The 21,407-nt window shown below is 34.5% G+C and overlaps 2 protein-coding genes across 3 annotated transcripts in view; one reads left to right on the top strand and one right to left on the bottom strand.

Annotated features, from left to right (window-relative positions):
• Nucleotides 1-18,690, bottom strand: part of LOC105504882 (ubiquitin-60S ribosomal protein L40-like) — a 30,866-nt gene extending 12,176 nt beyond the window's left edge. Inside the window, exon 1 of the mRNA XM_011932507.1 lies at nucleotides 18,444-18,690. Coding sequence (XP_011787897.1) covers nucleotides 18,444-18,645 — 202 coding nt within the window. The 5' untranslated portion in view covers nucleotides 18,646-18,690. The remainder of the gene's footprint in view (nucleotides 1-18,443) is intronic.
• The window catches only part of FAM13A (family with sequence similarity 13, member A), a 342,193-nt gene that overhangs the window by 266,701 nt on the left and 54,085 nt on the right, over nucleotides 1-21,407 (top strand). For both annotated transcript variants that reach the window (XM_011932518.1, XM_011932526.1), the window contains 3 exons: nucleotides 11,425-11,466; nucleotides 14,112-14,291; nucleotides 20,418-20,604. In XM_011932518.1, the coding sequence (XP_011787908.1) occupies nucleotides 11,425-11,466; nucleotides 14,112-14,291; nucleotides 20,418-20,604 (409 nt within the window). The remainder of the gene's footprint in view (nucleotides 1-11,424; nucleotides 11,467-14,111; nucleotides 14,292-20,417; nucleotides 20,605-21,407) is intronic.

Genomic DNA, 21,407 nt, shown 5'->3' with positions numbered 1-21,407 from the left:
CTCCTATGAGCAGGATCAGATCCCATCCTTATCCCATTTCATCAGACTTCTATCCTTGGACTCCTTCTTTACAAATTCCTGGATTATACATATAACTTGCATGCCTAGAACCTGTGTTTAATGTGCTTTATCAAAATCTTAGGATATGTGCTTCAGGGGCTATATACCAGTTTTGTTCATTGGGCTCTAACTAGCTCACCTGGCATCTGAAACTTGGTCCTTGCTTAGCTAACACCTGTCTTCTAGCAGGTGCACTGATCTTCCTCTCTTTTCCTTTTCTCATTTAGTGCTCCATGAAAGTCCTGGAATTGACCGTCTTTAAAAATATCAGCCCAAGTTTTAATACTCACAGTGCAAACTGAGGCTAAATTATTAATTTAGCAGGTTTGGATTAAGGTCAGCTTCAGCATTTTGTCTGTTCTAATTTTCCTGAAGGTGCATCAGATGGATTTATTTCTAAGTTAGCAGTTTTGCAGACAGACTTACTGCTTCTAATTTGGTTAATTTTTAATTGCTGGAGCCTAGGAACTATCGATTTTTCAGTATCATAACTGTACATTTATGTTAGAGAGAAAAATGACTTTGGCTAAATTAAAATTAAAATATTACCTGATATTTAGATGGGATCTGAATATTATACCATACCACTCCTATCCTGATATGTAGAAAACTTCTTTCTAAAGCATTTTTAGATAGTTTTTCTGAGAATTGCTTTCCAAACAACTTATGCTAGAATTTGTATGTTTGTGATTTTTTTTTTTTTTTGTATTATGGTTCATTAGCTTTAACTTTTAATAGTTTGTTTTTCTCCTTAAGAAGCATATCGTATGTTTTCTAAATGAATATTTTAAGGTAAAAATCCTTCATTATCACATGGGAGAGCTTTGGAGAAGTGTAGCATACCAGACATTACATTTATTCAAAAGCCTGTTTTAGGCTACTGACTAAGAAGTAGAACAAACAAGCAAGCTGTTTATTTAAGTATCTACTTTTTTAGCAACATGATAAAGTCAGCTAGGTATCTGGATGTCTTTAAACACAACGACTTATCAAAAATATTTGTTTTCCTTTTTATTATAATAGTGTTTCCTTTTTTTTTTTTGAGATGGAGTCTCACTGTGTCGCCCAGGCTGGAGTGTAGTGGCATGATCTCGGCTCACTGCAACCTCCATCTCCTGGGTTCAAGTGATTCTCCTGCCTCAGCCTCCACAGTAGCTGGGATTACAGGCATCCGCCACTAAGCCCAGCTAATTTGTGTAGTTTTAATAGAGAGGGGGTTTCACTATGTTGGCTATGCTGGTCTCAAACTCTGACCTCAAGTGATCCGCCCGCCTCGGCCTCCCAAAGTGCTGGGATTACAGGCACAAGCCACCACGCTTGGCCAGAGTAGTGTTTCTAAACTGAGGGGGCACATCCCCTCTACCTGTGGAGCTCTGTTGTTTTGGTTTTGGTTTTTTTATTATGGTAAAATATAAACAAAGGTTGCCATCTTAGCCATTTTTAAATGTACAGTTCAGTGGCATTAAGTACATTCTCATTGTTACACAACTGTCATCACCATCCATCTTCAGAACTCTTTGTATCTTGTAAAACTAAATTCTGTACTCACTAAACACTAATTTTTCATTTCCTTCTTTCCTTATGCCCTGGCAACCACCATTTCGCTCTCTGTAGAGACTTTAAGAATTTGACTACTCCAGGTACCTCATATGAGTGGGATCTTACAGTCTTTGTCCTTTTGTGACCGGCATATTTTACTTAGCATACCTCAGGGTCCATCCACGTTGTAGCATGTGTCAGAACTTTCCTCCTTTTGAAGGCTGAATAATATTTCCATCTATGTATATGCTACGTTTTATTTATCCTTTCACCTCTCAATAGACACTTAGGTTGCTTCCATCTTTTGGGCATTGTGAATAACGCTGCTATGAACATGGATGTACAAATATCTGTCCAAGTCCTTGCTTTCATTTCTGTTGGGTATATACTCAGAAGTGGAATTGTTGGGGCCAGGCACAGTGGCTCATGGCTATAATCCCAGCACTCTGAGAGGCCGAGGCGGGTGGATCATGAGGTCAGTAGGTCAAGACCATCCTGGACAACACGGTGAAACCCAGTCTCTACTAAAATACAAAAAATTAGCCGTGCATGGTGGTGCATGCCTGTAGTCCCAGCTACTCAGGAGGCTGAGGCAGGGGAATCGCTTGAACCTGGAAGGCGGAGGTTGCAGTGAGCCGAGATTGTGTCACTGCACTCCAGCCTGGTGACAGAGCAAGACTCTGTCTGAAAAAAAAAAAAAAAAAAACTGGAATTGTTGGAGCGTATGGTAGTTCTACGTTTAATTTGTTGAGGAACTTCCATACTATTTACTACCCTAGCTAGCAGCTACATCATTTTACATTTCCACAAGTACAGTACACAGTTCCAATTTGTCCATATTTTTGTCAACACTTGTTATTTTGCTTTTTAATAATAACCATCCTTATAGTTATGAAGTATGTGGATTTCTTAAAGATGTTTGTGTCCCATTGGTCAGGATTCTAAGTCTCTGCTTGGGCTAGGTGCTTACACAGAACCAGACCAACAGTATAATTGAGGAATGGCTACAAAGTTTACTAATGTTTGTCATACAGTTTTTAAGACTCATTATTGAGTTCTTGATCTGAGAATCACTAGTCATTTTTTTTTTTTGCATAGTTAGATGTAAGTATAGATTCTAGGTTTAATTCTAACAATGTTAATAAAATATTAAGCATATGTTAGAGCTATATAATTTAGAAAGATAAATTATATACATTTTAAATGATTTTCTTCACATCTTTTACCTCAGCATGATAAAGAATAATTCACTTGTAGAAAATTACACCTTTCCATTCTGCCTAGATCTCTTGTTACTTCATTCCTCAGTTTCCCTGCCTCCCTGTGGGCTTCCCTTTGTAGAACTTCAGATTTTAATAAAATTTAAGAATCTAGTTTAAACAGGTAGCAGACTGCCTTTGCCTGATACAGTACTCCCAGCTTTCTATTTAATATCCATGATAATATAAAATACAAACCCTAGAGACAGCTCTGTAGCAATGATAAAAACAAAAGCCACGTCAAAGGTCACATCATCTATGGGGTGGGCAGAGATACATATTTTTACCTTGCAGACTTCATGTTCTGCCATCTAAACAATACAGATAGCCACAAAGAGAAAAGGAAGGGAGGAAAAACTGACTTTGCTTTCTTCTACTGTCTATTGCAGTAACCAGAAAAGCTGGTGACATTTCCTCAACTGAGCAGAAACTTATTTTCTGAACCATCTAGAGCCGAGTTGTGTTATTGTTTTTCACCTCTCTGCCCTCATCAGCTTTTATATTTTAATATCCATTCAGACAAGAATACTCAGCATACAAAACAATGGGGAGGAAAGGGATTCTCCTGGGATGCTCAGTCACCTAGCAAAAGCATTTGAGAAAGGGATAAAGGCAAGAAGATTATTGGATTTTCATATGTGCTTTCAAGTGTACAGTACCCCAAAACAAACCACAAATTTGTTTCTGATTCTCCAGCATAATCATAAAATGGAACCAAAAAGCAAGTCTACCTAAGTAGGTATTATAGATTATTCTAGGGCAGATTCAGATACTGGCTCTTCAAATCTAAATCCAGGAGGAGCCATCTGCTCACAGCCAAGTAGACAATTATATAAGCTAAGAACAGTCTACCTACCCAGGTCGTTGGAAATGGTTCTACCTAGATTGATTATTCCACCTTAAGAACCACTAAGCACAAAGAAAGAATTTGGGACCTATGAAGAGAAATGACAAACTAGGGGAAAGGATGATTTGCCTCGATGACTCAGCATAAAGACAGAATCTAGAGAACTGATTTTTATAAAATTCAGATGAAAACTTGAGAAGTAATATTGTTAATCTTCTCAAAAAATGCTCAAGGACATAAACCTTTCTGAAACATTAGTAGGAAGCCATTAAAGTGGAGTAGGCTTAGAATTGAAAGACTGGAGATACAGAAAGAACAGCTGGAATGAGGAGGGAAAAATAACCCTAGAAATGTTTTAGAAGAGACTTTAAAAACTATGTTGAAGGCAGTAAAGAACAGAAATGATTAAAAATCAGTCAAATGCATAATGAAAGAGAAACTGGAGAAGCCCTTCTGGAATAAAAAGGAATAGGATAAAGATAAAAACTACATGACAGCCTGTACACAGTAGCTCTGTCCTGTAATCCCAGCACTTTCGGAGGCCAGAGTGGGAGGATCTCTTGAAACAAAGGAGTCTGAGACCAATCTGGGCAACATAGCAAGGTTCTGTCTCTATAAGAAAATAAATAAATTGGCCAGATATCTTGATGTACACGAGTTTCTTCTGAGGCCAAAGTAAGAGGATTGCTTGAGCCCAGGAGTTTGAGATTTCAGTGAACTATGATGACGCCACTGTACTCCCTCCAGCCTGGGTGACAGAGCAAGACACTGTCTAAAAAAGAAAAACCACAGAACTAGCAGAATAATAATGTTAGATGTGAAAGTCAGAGATTGAAAAGCCATCTGAAAACTATAATTCGAATGAAGAAACATATTAGTAAAAGTACAAGTATAGGGTATGCCCAGCTAAGTGAGAGATAAATTTAAAAAACAATTAGTATGAGGTAGAGATCTGATTATTAGCATTGGTGGAAGGGCAAAGAAAGTAATGAAGCTATAAATTTCTTGTCTTACATAATCAGGAAAATAGAAGCAGGTGTCGAGGTTTTTTTGCTTTTCTTATTTTATTAGGTTGGTGTGAAAGTAATTGTGGTTTTGCCATATTTTTAATAATGAGAGAAATATGGGCATGAAAAGCAACCATAGTAGAATTTTGCATAGGACTCCTGTATTCAGAATGCCTTCAAAAGATAAGAGCAATGGCAGCAACCAAAGGAAAAACAAGTTCCCAAATTAGAAAGCATAAAGCAAAAACAATACTAGAACAAATCTATCAGCTATGACAATAAATGTAAATGGATTAAATTCTTTGAGAAAAGCTAAAATACTAAAAAAAAAAAAAAAATCTAGTTGAACTATACTGTTTGCAAAAGAGTTATACCTAAAACAAAGTGGCACAGAAAGGTCAATAATAAAAAGATAAACATATATCTGATAAATGTGAACAGACAACTGAAGTTGAAGGCCAAATTTGTTAGAAAAGATAAACTGGACTTACTTTATTATCTAGATTTACAGTATTATCAAATCATATAAATTTAAATTCTTATATTATCAAGGATAAACAAGTAAACACATTTGAAATATAGGACTTATACATGTAACTATATGTCCATAACAAAATTTATAGGATATATAGCATTGAGAATTTTGTAAAATTAATAAAATTTCAAATACATGAGCACCTATATACATATGTGAAACTTTGCATAGTACAAATAGAGCTCAATCAAGCATTTCTGCTGCTGTATAAACAGTATTCAGCTATCTTCAAAAGTTCTTAAAGAGTAGAAATTTTGATAGCCAACAATTTCTGACCACACTGTAATTAATGACAAAAAAAAATTTCAATAAACCAGTGAAAACTCTTGTAAGGGGACAGGAGGAAGGGGACAACTCAAAGAGTAAATAAGAATCTCAAGTGCATATTGTTAAGAAAATAAAGAAAAAGTATGTATCAAAATTTGTGGAATAAAGTCTAAACTTTTTAAAGAGGTAACCTAACACAAGATTGAAGATAAATCAGCCACACATTCAGAATAAGAAGTTAGAGAAAGGAAGAAAAAGCAATCTCTTTGAAACCTAAAAGAATTCGTTAATAATAAAAGAAAACAGAAAACAAGCAGAACTGATATTTGAGTTCAGGAGCTGGTTCTTTGAGAGTAAAAATGAAAATTACAAGATACAAAATTCTTGATAAGCTTAAGAAAAATGAGAGATGATACTAATAATCATACTTGAAGTTTACTGTAAGGGTTATAATACTTTTTTAAAAGATTAGAGAACACTTCGTGCAATTTGAAACTAGTAAACATGAAAACCTAGAAGAAATAAAAATTTTCTGCATTATATAAATTTGGAGAAAAAGAAAAAATCTATTTAAATCAAAAAAAAAAACACTTTTAGTAACCTAATTCTAATGAAATAACTAAAGTTATAGCCACAGATTTATGTAAATAGTAGCATTATTTGAGAATAAAGATTATTCAGAGAATTGAGGACATACTCTGAAGCCGGACTACATAGATAGAATGGAGCTGTGTAAACTTAAATTAGATACTTCTCTGATCTTCAATTTTCTGTAAAATGGAAAAGAGATACAGTATATAAGTGAATTATGCATTGCATTTTATAATTTTGTTAATATAGACCTTAGTGTAAAAACTAAAAAAACTTCCAGTTTCTTTTTATGCTAAAACATACTAAATATATGAAATTGAAAACATCAATAATTGTCAAAAGAAGCTGTATAAAAGATGAGTATTCTGACATTTTGATGGGTTACATTTGATTTGTTAGAATAAATTTTATATAGTATTAAGATATAGCTGTGAAGAGTAATTTTTTTCTTCAAATCAGACTATTTAAAAGAATAGGAAATTTGAATTAGAGAAGGTATGAGGATAAATATTTTCCTCTTTTTGAATTATATCCATGTAGTATGTTTTCAATTTTTATTCTAGTATATTATGCACAGTATTCAATTTTAAACCAAAATTTGAGGCTACCCAAAATGTTTGTGATCATGCAACTTTTATCAGAGTTTAAATACCTACAAATGTTCCAATAAAGTTCTGCATATGATAATCATAGCTAGAGGTTAAAGCAAAAGGAATAAATATCGAGGATTGAATTGTTTTAATGTAGGACACTGAAGAATGCACTAAAATTATGAACAAAATTTAATTTAGAAAGCTGTTACACAATAACAAATACGTGTGGTGTTATATATGTATAATGTTGATGCTGCATATCAACTTATAGTATTTTAAGAAGATACTGAAAATACCATACTTTGTTAAATTGACAAATTAAAAATTTTAGGCTGTTTTGATGATTGTTACATGAGATTTATCCTTAGGTTTTTTTAAGCAAACATCTCATAATTGTCTTTTTCATCCTTGCTTTATTAGAAAAATAGAGTAAATTTAAATATTATATCTTAGAGAAACTGATAATTTTGTTGGACCTCATGTTTCCTAATAAAACGGTAATATTTTACAGGCAGGATTTTATATGCCATAGAGGAGAACATACTGAAATAAGAGAACACACAGAAAAGAAAACACATGCTTTTCAAGATGTCTCCATTTTGTAAATTTGAAACCTCTTTTGAAATGTATGCTTTTTTATTTCAAATCAAGAGATTTAATTAAAGAATCACTTGTCAACAGGCATCTGTGCATCTTATCACATGCAAATTTTAGAGACTAATATTGCTGAGCATAATTGGCTTAAGGAAATATAGTTTGGGTTTTGCTAATAAAAATAAAGACTAAAGATATTTCAATATGTCATAGACTATATTTCAAAGTAGGCTTAGAATCTATTTTAAATGACCATACCAATAGAATATTCAGTTGCATCATCACTAACAGTAGGCTTAGGTTTGAATTTGGCCATAGAACTGGGATCTGCATATGAGTGAGCATCTTTCTTTCCATTTTAAATACTTGCTTTGTCAACATTAGGAAATGAACGCTTCCATATCCAACTGTTTATAATGCATAAGTAAGAAATTTTCTTAGCAAATCAGTCAAGGACTCTGAAAAAGAAAAATTCATTATTCTTAGCTCTCCGCAGAAGATAAAAAGCAAGCTACATGCAGATGAAGAAGGAAATTTCTTTATCTTTCACTTTGCCTTATTTGCTTATTGTTTAAATGCTTATTGCCTTGTTGTCAGTATCTTAGTTATGGAAGAAATCTCTATTGCTGTTGTTAAATATTCTTTAAAATTTTGTTAAGGGTGAATTGTTAAGTACATCCCACAGGAACTATGACGGTGGATACCTGAACTAAATACCAAAGTTATTTTGGTAACTAATAAACCATAAATTTATCTGATACTATGTCATAAAACGAAATATGCAGTCATAACCTTTTGTAATGATTTAAACTTTAGGCAATAAGCTTGAACCTGAGATAGAACAATTTTTTGAGGTTTCTTTTAGAGGTAAAAGAAACCACAGAGATCACTAGCCAGACCTTTCATCTTCTGTGTGAAGAATCCAACCCAATGCAGCCAAGCTAACCAACAACCTGCCAGTGATTTTGTCTAATCAACTGCAGAGCCAAGACCAGAACTTTCTTTTCTGATTACCAATGGAAAATATCTTCTCATAATACTTTATTTATAGGAATTCTATTAAAAGAACCTGAAATTATAGACTAGTTAAATATACCAGAAATTCCAAAGGACTATTAAGAACATCACACTTTATTCTAAAACTGTCCTAAAATAAATATACTAGCAAAAATATGAATATGATTTAATTACTTGGTTTTATTATTGATTTATTTGTTTACTTTTGTATTCTGAGAAATGTGCTCTACAACTGATTTAGATGGTTCAGGTCATTCTTCTCTAAGCTGTTGGAGAAATTTCAATGTGTTGACTTTTATTCACTGAGGTTATGAGTTTTCTGTATCATACCTTCATTACTTAGATTACAGGGGGGAGGGGGGAGGGATTGCATTGGGAGTTATACCTGATGTAAATGATGAGTTGATGGGTGCTGACGAGTTAATGGGTGCAGCACACCAACATGGCACAAGTATACATATGTAACAAACCTGCACGTTATGTACATGTACCCTAGAACTTAAAGTATAATAAAAAAAATTTTAAAAAAAAGATTACAGTATTTAAAAATCATTATTGGGATATTTAAGTAATTGAAGTTTTAAAGAATTTTGGTTGCAAGGATATAGAGCTTCTGCCACTCAGTGTCTTCCACAAACCAACAGTATTAGAATCACTGAGGAATGTATTAGAAATGCAGTCTCAGCTTCCCCTTCCCAAGACCTAGACCTGCTGAATCACAGTCTGTATTAACAAGTGCCAAGGTGATTTCCTATGCACATTAAGAATGAAGAAGCACTTATTTAAAGAGTTAGAAATCTCAGACCCTCATCTTGTTTGTTGTTTCCTTGTCTTTTTCTTTCTTGCCTTTCTTTCTTCACTCTCCCTTCATAGAAAATGAACGTCAAAACATCAGGATCTGCTTTAATAGTCAAAAAGAAGACAGTTCAAAACGATGTAGAAAGGATGAGAGGAAATACATGTCTTCATTCTGAGATGGCATAGGGGACTAACAAGCTAATGACATGCCTTTGGAATGTTTTTTAGCATCTAGCAGATCCACATTCTTTACTCTCTTCTGAGTTTTCCCCGAGTCTTTACTCACATGGGTCCCTGCTCTCCAAACCAACGTTGTGTAACTGTACTGAGAAGTGGAGTATAGGAGTTAATTATATAGTGTTGAATTTACAGAGGGTGAGCCACAAAGTAGCAAAAGCAAGAACTGCTTGTTCCAGTTAAAGACAGAAAACAGAAAGGGGTTTATTGTTGGTTATGTAGCCTGGGAACCACTATGAATAACAGGCATTGTAAGGCAGGAGAGAAATTGTTGTAATTAAAAGCAAAGTAAAATACCTAAGGCCAGGCCTCCATATCCAGAGATGACTGTAGTGAGTAATAGATTGAAAGACAAGCTCGTGGAGTGATTAAGAGCTTAGACTCTGAGCTAAAACTTTTCTTGGTTCAAATCCCAGCTCATCCTATTTCTTGGCTCTATGGCTGTGGGTAAGTTATTTAACCTTTCTACCCTCTTCATCTGAAAACAGTAGTACCTCTTCATAGGGTTGTTGTAAATAATAAGTGAAAAAAAAAACTATGTAAAAAGTACTTAGCACAGTGTCTGGAACATAGTAAGTACTCAGTAAGTCTTAGGTGTTTGTATTTATTTATTTATCTTCTTAATTATTTAAGACTTACTTGAATCAGCTTCCCTTTTACCTAATCACATGATTTTATGTGGTTTTTCTGGGTTTCAGCCATGGTCTATGGCCATAACAAAGAACTACAGCTTTAACTAAAGAAAATTGTCTTGGGCTAAAGAGTAAACATTTTTTGATCACCTCTGGGATAATGAGTACTATGGAAGACATGATGGTGGTGGTAGTGGGAGGGAGTGTGATGAAAGAAAATGAGAAATATTATACAAACCCTTGAGGCTTTGAGATTCTACATTGAAAGAGATGAGATATACACTTACGTGGGAGAAAAACCTGACAGATGATTCCCAAGCAACATATTCATATGTTGAAAATTATACCATATAAATTAGAATGTTTGGAGTAATTGAAAGACAACTATCAATATTGGTCCTTAACAACTTTGATTTTCTTTGAATGTCTTCTACAAAGAAGGAAAAGAACTATTAGAACTATTAGGTAGAACAATAGTTTGACACGACTAAAGATTGTCTCAAATCTGCTCAATATTTAACCTCTTTTTTTAAAAGACAGACACTTTTAAATATTGATTCAAAAGCCAACTAAACACTAGAGGGCAGATTGTGAGAATGTAATGTGTTAATACAATTAAAATAACTGCCAGCCTCAACACTCATTGTGATTATGTGAACATAAGTGCAAGCATGAGGGGGAAAGTTCCAAAGCTTGCTAACCTGATAGTGTTTTGTAATTTTATCATTCTACTTTGTGTTGACCACTTCTCAATACTTTTAAAAGAATTCAGGCTTTAGAAAAAATGGGAAAGTCATGAAAGTTTGTAAGTGCCCAACAAAAACATTATAAATTAGATGTTAAGCTGACACATTACAGAGCTTGAGATGCTTTCCATCCTGAGAAACTTAGGGAAAAAATGTGGCTTCGAAAATATGGTTTAGAAATAGTCATATAGAAAACAACATTGGTTCCTTGTTCTCTATCTCTGTGGTCCCCACTGCCCTCTGCCTGTTGAGGGCAGAGTTTTAGAAAGATGTTCTGTTTCCTGGCCTAAGAGGAGAAGGAAGGGAATGGATTTGGGCTGGGGAAAGATAGAAATAGGTGAAGTAGGTGGCAGGAAGTCACTTGGCCACAACTGACATTTTAGGAAAATGAAAAGACCTTGAACTAGGGCTGCTGTGGCAATAGGTTGACAGCTAAGAGATAGTTCTCCAAATTTATAGAATTGTCTGCCATGGACATCTTTTAAAAGGAGAAAAAGCCACTGTTATAAGTAAGCCGGACCATCTCCATTTCTAGAAACAAGCGAAAATGAGCATCTTTCATTGGATGGTTAAACATTGTTTTGAGGATCACTTGGGAATGAGCTAATTTCTTTCAGCCTGCGATCCGCTTCAGATGTTTGGTTCATCATCTCTGATCTTTCATCTAACCTGACTTTCTTTCTCTTTGCTTCTTTTCTGCAGTGCTCATGTACCCCAAGTCAGCAATGTGTCTGCAACCGGAGAGTAAGTTATTTGGGTTGGGTTTTTGGGCTTTGGGTTTTATTTTTAATGCCCTTTCCCACTTATTAAACAGAAAAAAAAAAAAAAGCAAGTCTAATGGTGTACAGTATTGGAAGATTCAGATAATAAGCAGCCAGTGACTTTTAAACTATATGGAGGAGGGGACTACATAGGTTTTCTTATTTGAGCTTCTGTATGTGTATTCCTACAGACGACTCCAACATTAGAAAATATGAGCTTTTTGTTTACTTCATTAAAAATAATGCCAGGATCATTTAATATTAACAAGTAGTCTAATGTGCTTTGGGAGGCATCTTGCAATGGATAATGTAATTAAAGGTTAAACCATTAATCATGTCTTTACTCCTGCTTAGTTCATTTGACTGAACCTACATTGACTGAATGCCTGCAACACACCAGGTACATGTTAGATGTGTAATGTCAAAGATGCCTTGGGCCCTATCTTCAAGGATGTTACAGTCTAATAGGGATGCAGAAAAGAAAGCAAGTTAGTGATGGCAACAAGTCCCTGGTCCACAGGGCAGTGGCAGTACTCTCTTAATTATGTCATCACATGCCACTTCCTCCAAAGTCTTCCACTGACACTTAGACTAAACCTAAACTCCAGTTATCAGTCCTTGCTAACGCCTCTGACCATATTGCTCATTACACTTCAGCCACATGACCTGCTGTTCCCAGGGAGGGCCAACCTTATTGCTGCCTCAGAGACTTTGTGTTGGCTGTTCCTCAGCCTGACCAGCACTTTCTTATCATTCACTCCTTGTTCAAGTGTCATCTTATCCAGGATTCTATTCCTAACTACCCATATTCACTTGCCACCACTTTACTCAGTGTTTTAGAGAACTTATTACTATTGGAAATTACATTATTTCTTTATTATCTATCTTGCCCTACAGGAATGTAAGCTCTGTAAATACAAGGAGCTTGTCTGTCATGTTCATTGCTATCTCCCTACTGCCTAGAAAAGTGCCTGGCATATATTAGGCACTAAGTAAATAGTCATTGAATGACAGAACAGCTCCTGGCCCACATATGTTTCCATCACACGTACCTGTTCTCCTTACTTGCTGGGACATGAGTGGGCCTTTTTGGAGCATCTTCTCTTGGCAAGGATCAGGTGTAGGAGGTGGGGTGGATGTGGTGTGATAGAGAGAAGAGAGAAGAATTAGAAGAAGCACTAGTTGAAATGAATTTGGATCTAACAGGTTGAATTTCAATTTTTTTAATTCCTTGTTGGGAGAGAAAACAATCAGAGGGCAGGACTGACCTCCTTTGGCTTTGTCAGTTTCAAAGATATTCAAGAACTGCACCAAGACGGACATATTCTTGCCTTTTTCATTTCCTAATAACCTTTCCTTATGGGTCTTGTATAGCTTGGAAAAGGTGCAGGGTTGTTCTGTTTAGGTATTTCAGTTTCATCTGGATGTTTGGTATGTTGTAGGAGGCCACCTCTGACATAATGCATTTTATGGCTTCCTCATGAATGTGTTATTTATATATTGTGTACATCTCTTATTATTAATTTATTCACAATCCTCTGTACTGCAATTAAATGATCTTGAATCATTTGACACATGGAGTTCTATGTATAAAAGTTCTAATGCCCAAGTTAATTGGACTATACTTCCTCCTGATCTTAAAATATTTTTAATAAAATTTGAATAAGATAACTATGAGTGGATTATAAAACTGCATTTGAAAAATCTGAAATTAGTTAAGTTCTCAAAACACATTTTATTTAAGTAAATGCTATTTCTCAGCCTGAGCATTTAGAATATATATATAGTTCTTTCTCAAGTGAAGAGAAACATGGTTTGAGGAGTCAAGAACTTTCCATACCAGCTTATTTGGAAATAATGTGGTGCTAAAAGAAGGTTTACACACCTTGAAAGATTCTACAGCTTTAAAAATGATTCCATTTATAGCTTACCATGCACTTTTCAGCCCTTTGTGCTTATCTGTTTTCCTCAGGCTGAACAAAGTAAATCTATCCTTCCAATTTCAATAATATGTTTTGGGGTGTTTGCATGAATGCAACTTTAATTATAAACATCACAATTTAATTGAATAGAGGTTAGGAAAGATTATGCCATGCTGTTATGAGTTCTAATTGTTCTGGTGAGTTTTTCCCCCAAATATCATTATTTTCATATCATTTGTCTTAGATTCTAAATAGATAATAGGCATCATAAAATTATTTGTGCCAGTTTGCTTTGCAAATCACTCTCTCTTCCTCTGTAGAATTGGTATGAAATTGCCTTTGTGAGAATAGGTCTACTATTATTCTATGAGGGCAAAAAAAAAATCTTTCCTCATTCTACCTTATATTAACTGATCCCGGTTTCCTGAATGCCTCATAATTGTTGCTAGACTTGCCATGAGCATTTCAGCAATACTAGCTTCACGAAAATGAGAAAGTTATTAAATTGGCAGAATTGTTTTCATTTACTTTTGGTTTTAGCACATAATGCAGATATTTTTTAGATTAATGCCTCATCATTGCTCATGAAGTTCTAAAGACCTTCCATTGGAAATACAGGTGTTCCCAAAACTGTGGGCACATATTTTTTTAAGGTGATCACTGACGAACTTGACTGCTTGAATGACTCTGCATTCTTTTTTGCCAGACTCTTAGAAAGAACCATCCGATCAGCTGTAGAACAACATCTTTTTGATGTTAATAACTCTGGAGGTCAAAGTTCAGAAGACTCAGAATCTGGAACACCATCAGCATCTTCTGCCACATCTGCCAGACAGCGCCGCCGCCAGTCCAAAGAGCAGGATGAAGTTCGACGTGGGAGAGACAAGTGAGTTGGCATTGATTCTTCCTCTTACTTGAGTTTTCTCTTCTTTTTAAAAATATACACCCAAATTAGTCACTGTGTTATAGTTGTACCTCCTGGTCCTCTCCCATTTCAGTATTTAGGTTAAAACTTTAAGAGTTTTCAGTTTGTCTATTCTAAACTTAGCTACATTTGGAAATATATAGATGATTGCATAAATATTTCTTTTTCATCCAGACATTTGGTATGTTGTTAGAAACCACCTCTGATTGAATACACCCTATGGCTTCCTCATAAATATCTTATTTAGAGGGATTCTGAACCCATGAAGTTACCATATGCTTGTCCAGAGGTATTTTTTTTTCTTGCTAGATAACATTAAGTTGACTATTTAGACTTGTTTATGAAGCAGCTGATTTCTCCATTATATTTATGTGATTAAATAGTCAGATGTCACTATAATACTCTAACATTTGATTATGTTTTAGCATAAGAAAGGTTAGGCTTAAATCTACTCAAAAAATGAAAAGCCTAAGTTCTTTATTATAATAATCACTAATTTTAAGGCATTCCCATAGTATGAATTTTAAGAACAGTATTACAAAGAGCTTTATTCTCCATGAAAAAATACAGATGAGCAATTACCATTTATATTATTTAATAATCATGATTTAAATTGTCAAGGAAAATAAATTTATATAGAGAATAGACTATGCAGATATTCATATATTTTCCCTGAAAGTTCCAAGGTTATTTTTATTGATTGTAGCCTTTAGCCTCTTTATGGTGGTTGTTTTGAACTCCTTATTAAATGTCAAAAACTAAACTGAACCAGACCCTAGCCCCCCTCATTCTTTTTCTTTCTTTTCTTTTTTAATTTTTAATTTTTATGAATATATAATAGTCATACACCCCTCATTCTCATTCTTTTTCACCTAGACTCATAATCTACATTAAACCCTTTATGGAAAAAGCTTTGTTTTGTTTAAAGAAAAACACAAAAGATAAACAGTATGAGTTTCATGCTGTACCTCACCGAGATGTTTAAGTGCTATATTAGCAAATGTAACTTTAGAAATAAAGCAGTATCAATAATATAACCCACTGATTTACAAGTAACATATGCAGTACTTTTCAAATAAATTCTCATGGAGCTGGTGGATAGAATAGTTGTAATATTTCATTTAGAAAATAGAAAAATTGTAATACAGGAGATATTTACATTTCTTCTACTCCTGTGGCATGACATGAGATATTTACATTTAAAATTAGCTACTGACATGTTTATAGAAAATGTTTAGAAATATAATTAGTTTGTATACTACCTCTAATATGTTGTAGAGAAAGCACAAATTATTCATTTGACACTGTTCTTTTCCTCTGCCTCATTTTTTGCTGAGGAGTATGTAGCAACATTTTGCATTTTAAAAATATCCTCAGTGTGTCAGGATATCCTGCTTTCCACCCTCTTTGGACAGAGGGCTAGCAGGTGGAGGTGGGAAGTGGTCGGGAGCATGAGAGAGAACAGAGTGTGATGGTGCTGTTGGTGGATGCTTGGCAGCAGGTCTCAGGGAGGACAGTGGAGGTAAAAACAGATGAGGGCCAGACAGGGCAGGGAAATGTGAAGCACAGCCTCACCTCTCCTGAAGAATTTAAATAGAGAGCTTCCCAAGCCCAGGGACATTTCTAGCACAAGTTATCATGATTGTTTTTTACCAGCAACATCAGGAGAACAAAAGGAGATGGGGAATGGTAGCTGAGTGATGGTCTGAAGACTATTCCCATGAAACCCTAGCCTTTCCCTTAATTGTTCTTCTCTTGGTATTGCCTTCACCACTCCTCCTGGTCAAATTACAGTTGGGCATTGAGGAAGAGAATCTTGGGGTGCAAATAGTACATAACCTGACACACTGTGATACAATCGTGTCTTGATAGCCCTTCAACTCCCAGTCCATACTGAATGGCTTCTCTTAGCTCTCCAGGTCTTTGGAAGACTGAGACCCTTATCTCTCAAAGCCCCCAGATCCCCTAATTTTGTCTGGTCCAGCTTTGACCACAGGTCAGTAGTCATTTCCTGCAACCCTTCTCCCCTCATCTTCATGCTGGATTCTGTCATCCTTTCATTCAACTTCCTTGATCCAGCGTTCTCATTCCACTTACTTCTTCCCACCTCCACTCTTTTCCTTTTGCTCATCTGCTTGCTTGAAATACTTTTCCAGCAGGCTGATTCTTTCAGCATCTCCTCTTTGGTGTCAGAATTCTCTTTTAACCTTCCTTTCAATGAGCCACCACCATGAACAAGACTCCAGTATCTTCAGGAGAGTCATGAACATGTCATAAATTATAAGAAGGTCAAGAATCATTAATATAGCCTACAGTCAATGAGTTTATCATAGTATATGCTTCTATACAGTTGATTCATTTAAGATTTTTCACAAGTCTTTATTCAAAAACTAAGGAAAGATTAAGCTAGGCTGTAATATTCTATTCAAAACTATAAGCTTTTTGAAGTGGTTAAAAAGTATTTAGAAACATAGGAATCTATTTGTATTATTATCTATTATTTTGCCTCTAGTAACTTAGAGATGCAACAAATTAAAAAGTATTCTTGAAGAAGCCAATGATGACTATATTTCTAGATGAGTAAAAGAGTCAGTAAAGTTGTACTAAAGTCATCATGGCCAATTTTTGAAATAGCAGTACCGAAGATAGACGAAGACTACAAATAACTTCATTCATAGGTACAAATCATTTGTTATTTGTCTGAATTCATAAAGAAATATAATCAGACCTATATTACTGTTTGCTACTATATAAACATAAAAGTTTAAACATAAAATCTTCATTATGTAAAAATATTCAGCTAAATTCATTTAGTAAAAAATTTATCTGCCAAGTTTACGGAAATGTGAAATTTTGGTGATGGGTATATGGAAGTTTGTTGTGATAGTGTCTCTACTTCTGTATATGTTTGAAAAAAATCATAATAAATATGTTTTTAAAGCAAAGCATCATTTAAGTGAAAATGGTTTTCAATCTTCCAAAAACACAATGAACTGGAAAATTGATCCAAATGTTTCTTTGTTATATAAAGACTATATTAAAATCCTGCAAAGTAAAAGAAAGCAGGCTATATTTGGGGAATAATAAATAGTTCAGCATTGCCAGGACATTAAGTAGGTATGTAGGGGTGAGGAGAAAATCCTGAAAAAATGTGGAAATAAATCTAGATAATGAAAGTGAGAGGTCCAGAGATCTAAGTTCAGTCAAATCCAAGTTATGTCAAATATGATTGAAATCTGACAGAATATTGCAGGAAGGAATTGAGTACACCTGCTCCATCTAAGATTAGATTTAAAGAAATACAATCATGTGTTTTATACAGAGCTGTATCTAAATAAAGTGCCTCCAAAGTCTTTAACAGTGAAAACTGAGGACCCAGTACTATAAGGTGATTCAATGATGAAAAACAGATATTGCACCCAGCCTCTTGGATCTACAGTGTAACTGAAATTAGAGTTCAACAAAGTGAAGTAGAAGAGACACATGGATGCCCGTAAAAGCAAAGACTTTCCTCGGGGGAGAACAAGATTTGCACATGAGCACAATAGCATGGTCAGATTTTCATATATTTATTTTGACAGGATTTATTCTAGTCATTCATTCACTATTCAAAAAGATCATAAAATAAATTTTAGTGTCTTATTTTTTAAAATAGTTTTTAGCTGTTGTCTTTAGTCTGCTTGGGCTGCCATAACAAAATACCACCGACTGGGTGGCTTAAACAACAGAAATTTATCTTCTGATGGTTCTAGAAGCTGTAAGTTCAAGGTCAAGGTGCTAGAACTGTATATTTCTGTTGAGGCCTCTCACATTGGCATGCAGATGGCTGCCTTCTCACTGTGTCTGCTTGTGCCCCTTCCTCAGTGTGCACATTCCTGATGTCTCTCCCTCTTCTTACAAGGACATTAGTCCTATTGGATTAGGGTCCCACCCTATGACTCTTTTAACCTTATTTACCTCCTTAAGGGCCCTGTCTCCAAATATGGTCACATTGGGGATTAGGACTTCCAAATGCGAATTTTGAGGGTACATAAGTCAGTCCATACTAGCTTTCAAGCATTCAAGGTCCTCCATTTAAAAGTTGTAATTGAGGCCGGGCACAGTGACTCATGCCTGTAATCCCAGCACTCTGGGAAGCCAAGGCAGGCAGATCGCTTGAGGCCAGGAGTTTGAGAACAGCCTGGCCAATATGATGAAACCCCGTCTCTACTAAAAATACGAACATTAGCCAGCGTGGTGGCACATGCCTGTAGTCCCAGCTACTCAGGAGGCTGAGGCAGGAGAATCGCTTAAACCTGCGAAGTCGAGGTTGCATTGAGCTGAGATCGCACCACTGCACTCCAGCCTGGATGACGGAGCAAGACTCTGTCTCAACAAAAAAAAAAAAAAGAAAAAGAAAAAAAAAAAGTTATCATTGGACATATATGCCAAAAGCTAGGTTAATGGGTACAAAAACATAGTTTGCAAAAGACCTAGTATTTGGTAGGACAACACGATGATTAGAGTCAAAAATAAATTAATTGTACATTAAAAATATCTAAAAAAGTGTAATTGGATTGTTTGTAACACAAAGAAAAAATGCCTGATGGAATGTGGAATGCATACCCCATTTACCTTGATGTAAGTATTATGCATTGCATGCCTGTATCAAAATATCTCATGTACCCCAGAAGTATATACACCTACTGTGCACACACAAAAATTAAAAATAAATAAAAAACAAACAGAAAAAAAGGCTAGGAAAAAGTATGAAGAGTGATAAGAAGATAGAATTTAAATAGTAAAATAATTTTTGAGTTTTAGAATTAGATCAAATTCATCCAGCCACCACAGAAGGCACTGCTCTCAGGGCGTGGAGGGGAGAGATTGAAGAGCATGTGCATGAGTATACATGCTTGCATTTAGTCCTTATCAGCTGCTCCTCCTGTCTTCAATTACTTTGTACTTAGAAAATCTCATAAATGTGCATAAATCTTTTACATAATTTTACTAAATATATATTTTCACATTAAAGTTGGAGAAAAAAGACTAAAATATAGAGTGTTAAAAATTACCAAAGAGAGTATAACTTTGAAAAGATTATGATAGTATTTAATTCATAATTTTGCCTCTGTTATACCCTGTCTAAAGATACGAATTTGGATTTCAGAGTAAATATTTAATGTTATCTTTCATTTTGGGATATAGTTGAGCCAATAGTAAAATATGATATGTATTTTTTACTCTTTAGAATTCATTTATTTCGCGATACAGTTTTAGGTGTTTAGGGAGGTACATTAACTCATTCATACCACGAAGGAGGAGAGTAAAGTCTCACTTATTTGTTCCTTCCCAAGCCATGGTGCTGTGCTGATGGTTTTATTTGTTCCATGATATTGTTTCTTTTTTTTTTTAACTCAGTTTGCTAATTTACTTTTGTGAAAACCTATTATAGGAATGCTTAAGATATTAAAACTGTTTCATGAACATCAAATGAATTAAATTCTATAATTACAACATTCGTATCTACTTCTACAACTATGTCATGAAAGATGTCTGTACTTGGAAGTAACAAATCCAGATTTCAGTTAAAATGCTTTATATTCCATACTTTTTATTAACTTATATGATTTCTACAAAGATTATCTATTACTAATTCAGTGAGATTGAAATACACATTGCTATACTACTAAAATGGAAGATATAATTCCTTTTTAGATTTTGCTCCATACACTGTATTAATTTATAAATTTGAAATACATATATATATATATTTAAACATCTACTGTGAATAATAGGAAATTTCTGTATAAACTTGCACTGTTCTCCCTGTTTGAATACAAATTACTTTTAGTAAAATACAAAAGCTGTCCATTGGTAGAAACAGCTCTTGCCAATTTGCCTCTAGGAATTATTTCTCTTTCAATTTGATTTGTTTGGCACCAAGCAGTCCCAGGAGTAGCACTCTGCTCAGATTTTGATCAGAGATGCAAACTGGAATTTCTGGGCACTCTTTGGATTTCCTAGGTATGATATGATGTAGTTAGAGTATCATTAAATGACCATTTGATCTTTTAAAATAAAATTAAGCTTTTTTCTCAATTCAAGGGGACTTATCAACAAAGAAAATATTCCTTCTGGGTTCAACCACCTTGATGATTGTATTTTGAATACTCAGGAAGTCGAAAAAGTACAAGAAAATACTTCTGGTTGTGTTGGAGAAAGGAGCAAACCTAAACGTCAGAAATCCAGTACTAAACTTTCTGAGCTCCATGACAATCAAGATGTTCTTGTGGTAAGTGAATATGTCTATAAAATTTTACTTGTTAGGAAATATTACATCTCTTTTCTTTGCTTTGTAAAAAAATTAAAAGTTATTTCAGTCTTCAGTTTTATAATGTTATAGAATGTGAGTTCTGGAAGAGATCTTAGAACTACTAAGTATATATATATATGTATTTCTTTTTAATAAATACAAAAATTAAGGCTGAGAAATATTACATTCTACAGAGGAACAAGAGACACCACACACTCTGATTTCCATTTTTTTTCTCATTTTTTTCAAGCATTTTTAAATTTTGTTTTTGAAATAAAATTGCCCATAAAGCATTTTTTCTTCTTTTTCCCCATTCTATTTGTTCTTGTCTAAATGAATGTGTTTTATAAATTAATGAATGAACTTAAAGCAAGGTGAAATGCACAGTGAAAGAGGATCTTCGTGTTCAGATATCTCTTCATGTTCAGAAATTTCATTTCAAATCTATACTCTTTTAAAGTATTTTCTTCCAAATTAATCAGAAACAAAAAGAAACTAATCCCTACGTAGTTGCCTCAAACCTGAATCTTGGACCATTAATTCAATACATAGTATACGTTTTTACAAGTGGTTTAATCAATGGCTAAATATTTGTTCAGTGTAATTATTAACATTCATCATCCTTCTTCCTTTATGCGTTAGTTTCTCTGAAAAGTAAGCAACGAAGTCTGTCCCTTTAGTTAAAAAAAACAACAAACCCAAAAACCTGGAGATAAATTTTATAACATGACATGAACTGGAATCCCTAATGAAAATAGACAATAGCCTCTGCTGCTGTTTGG

The sequence above is a fragment of the Colobus angolensis genome, unplaced genomic scaffold (genome assembly GCF_000951035.1).
Source record: "Colobus angolensis palliatus isolate OR3802 unplaced genomic scaffold, Cang.pa_1.0 Scaffold123, whole genome shotgun sequence".
Lineage (NCBI taxonomy): Eukaryota > Metazoa > Chordata > Mammalia > Primates > Cercopithecidae > Colobus > Colobus angolensis.
The sequence above is the reverse complement of the archived record's forward strand: the minus strand, read 5'-3'. Positions and strand labels throughout refer to the sequence as shown.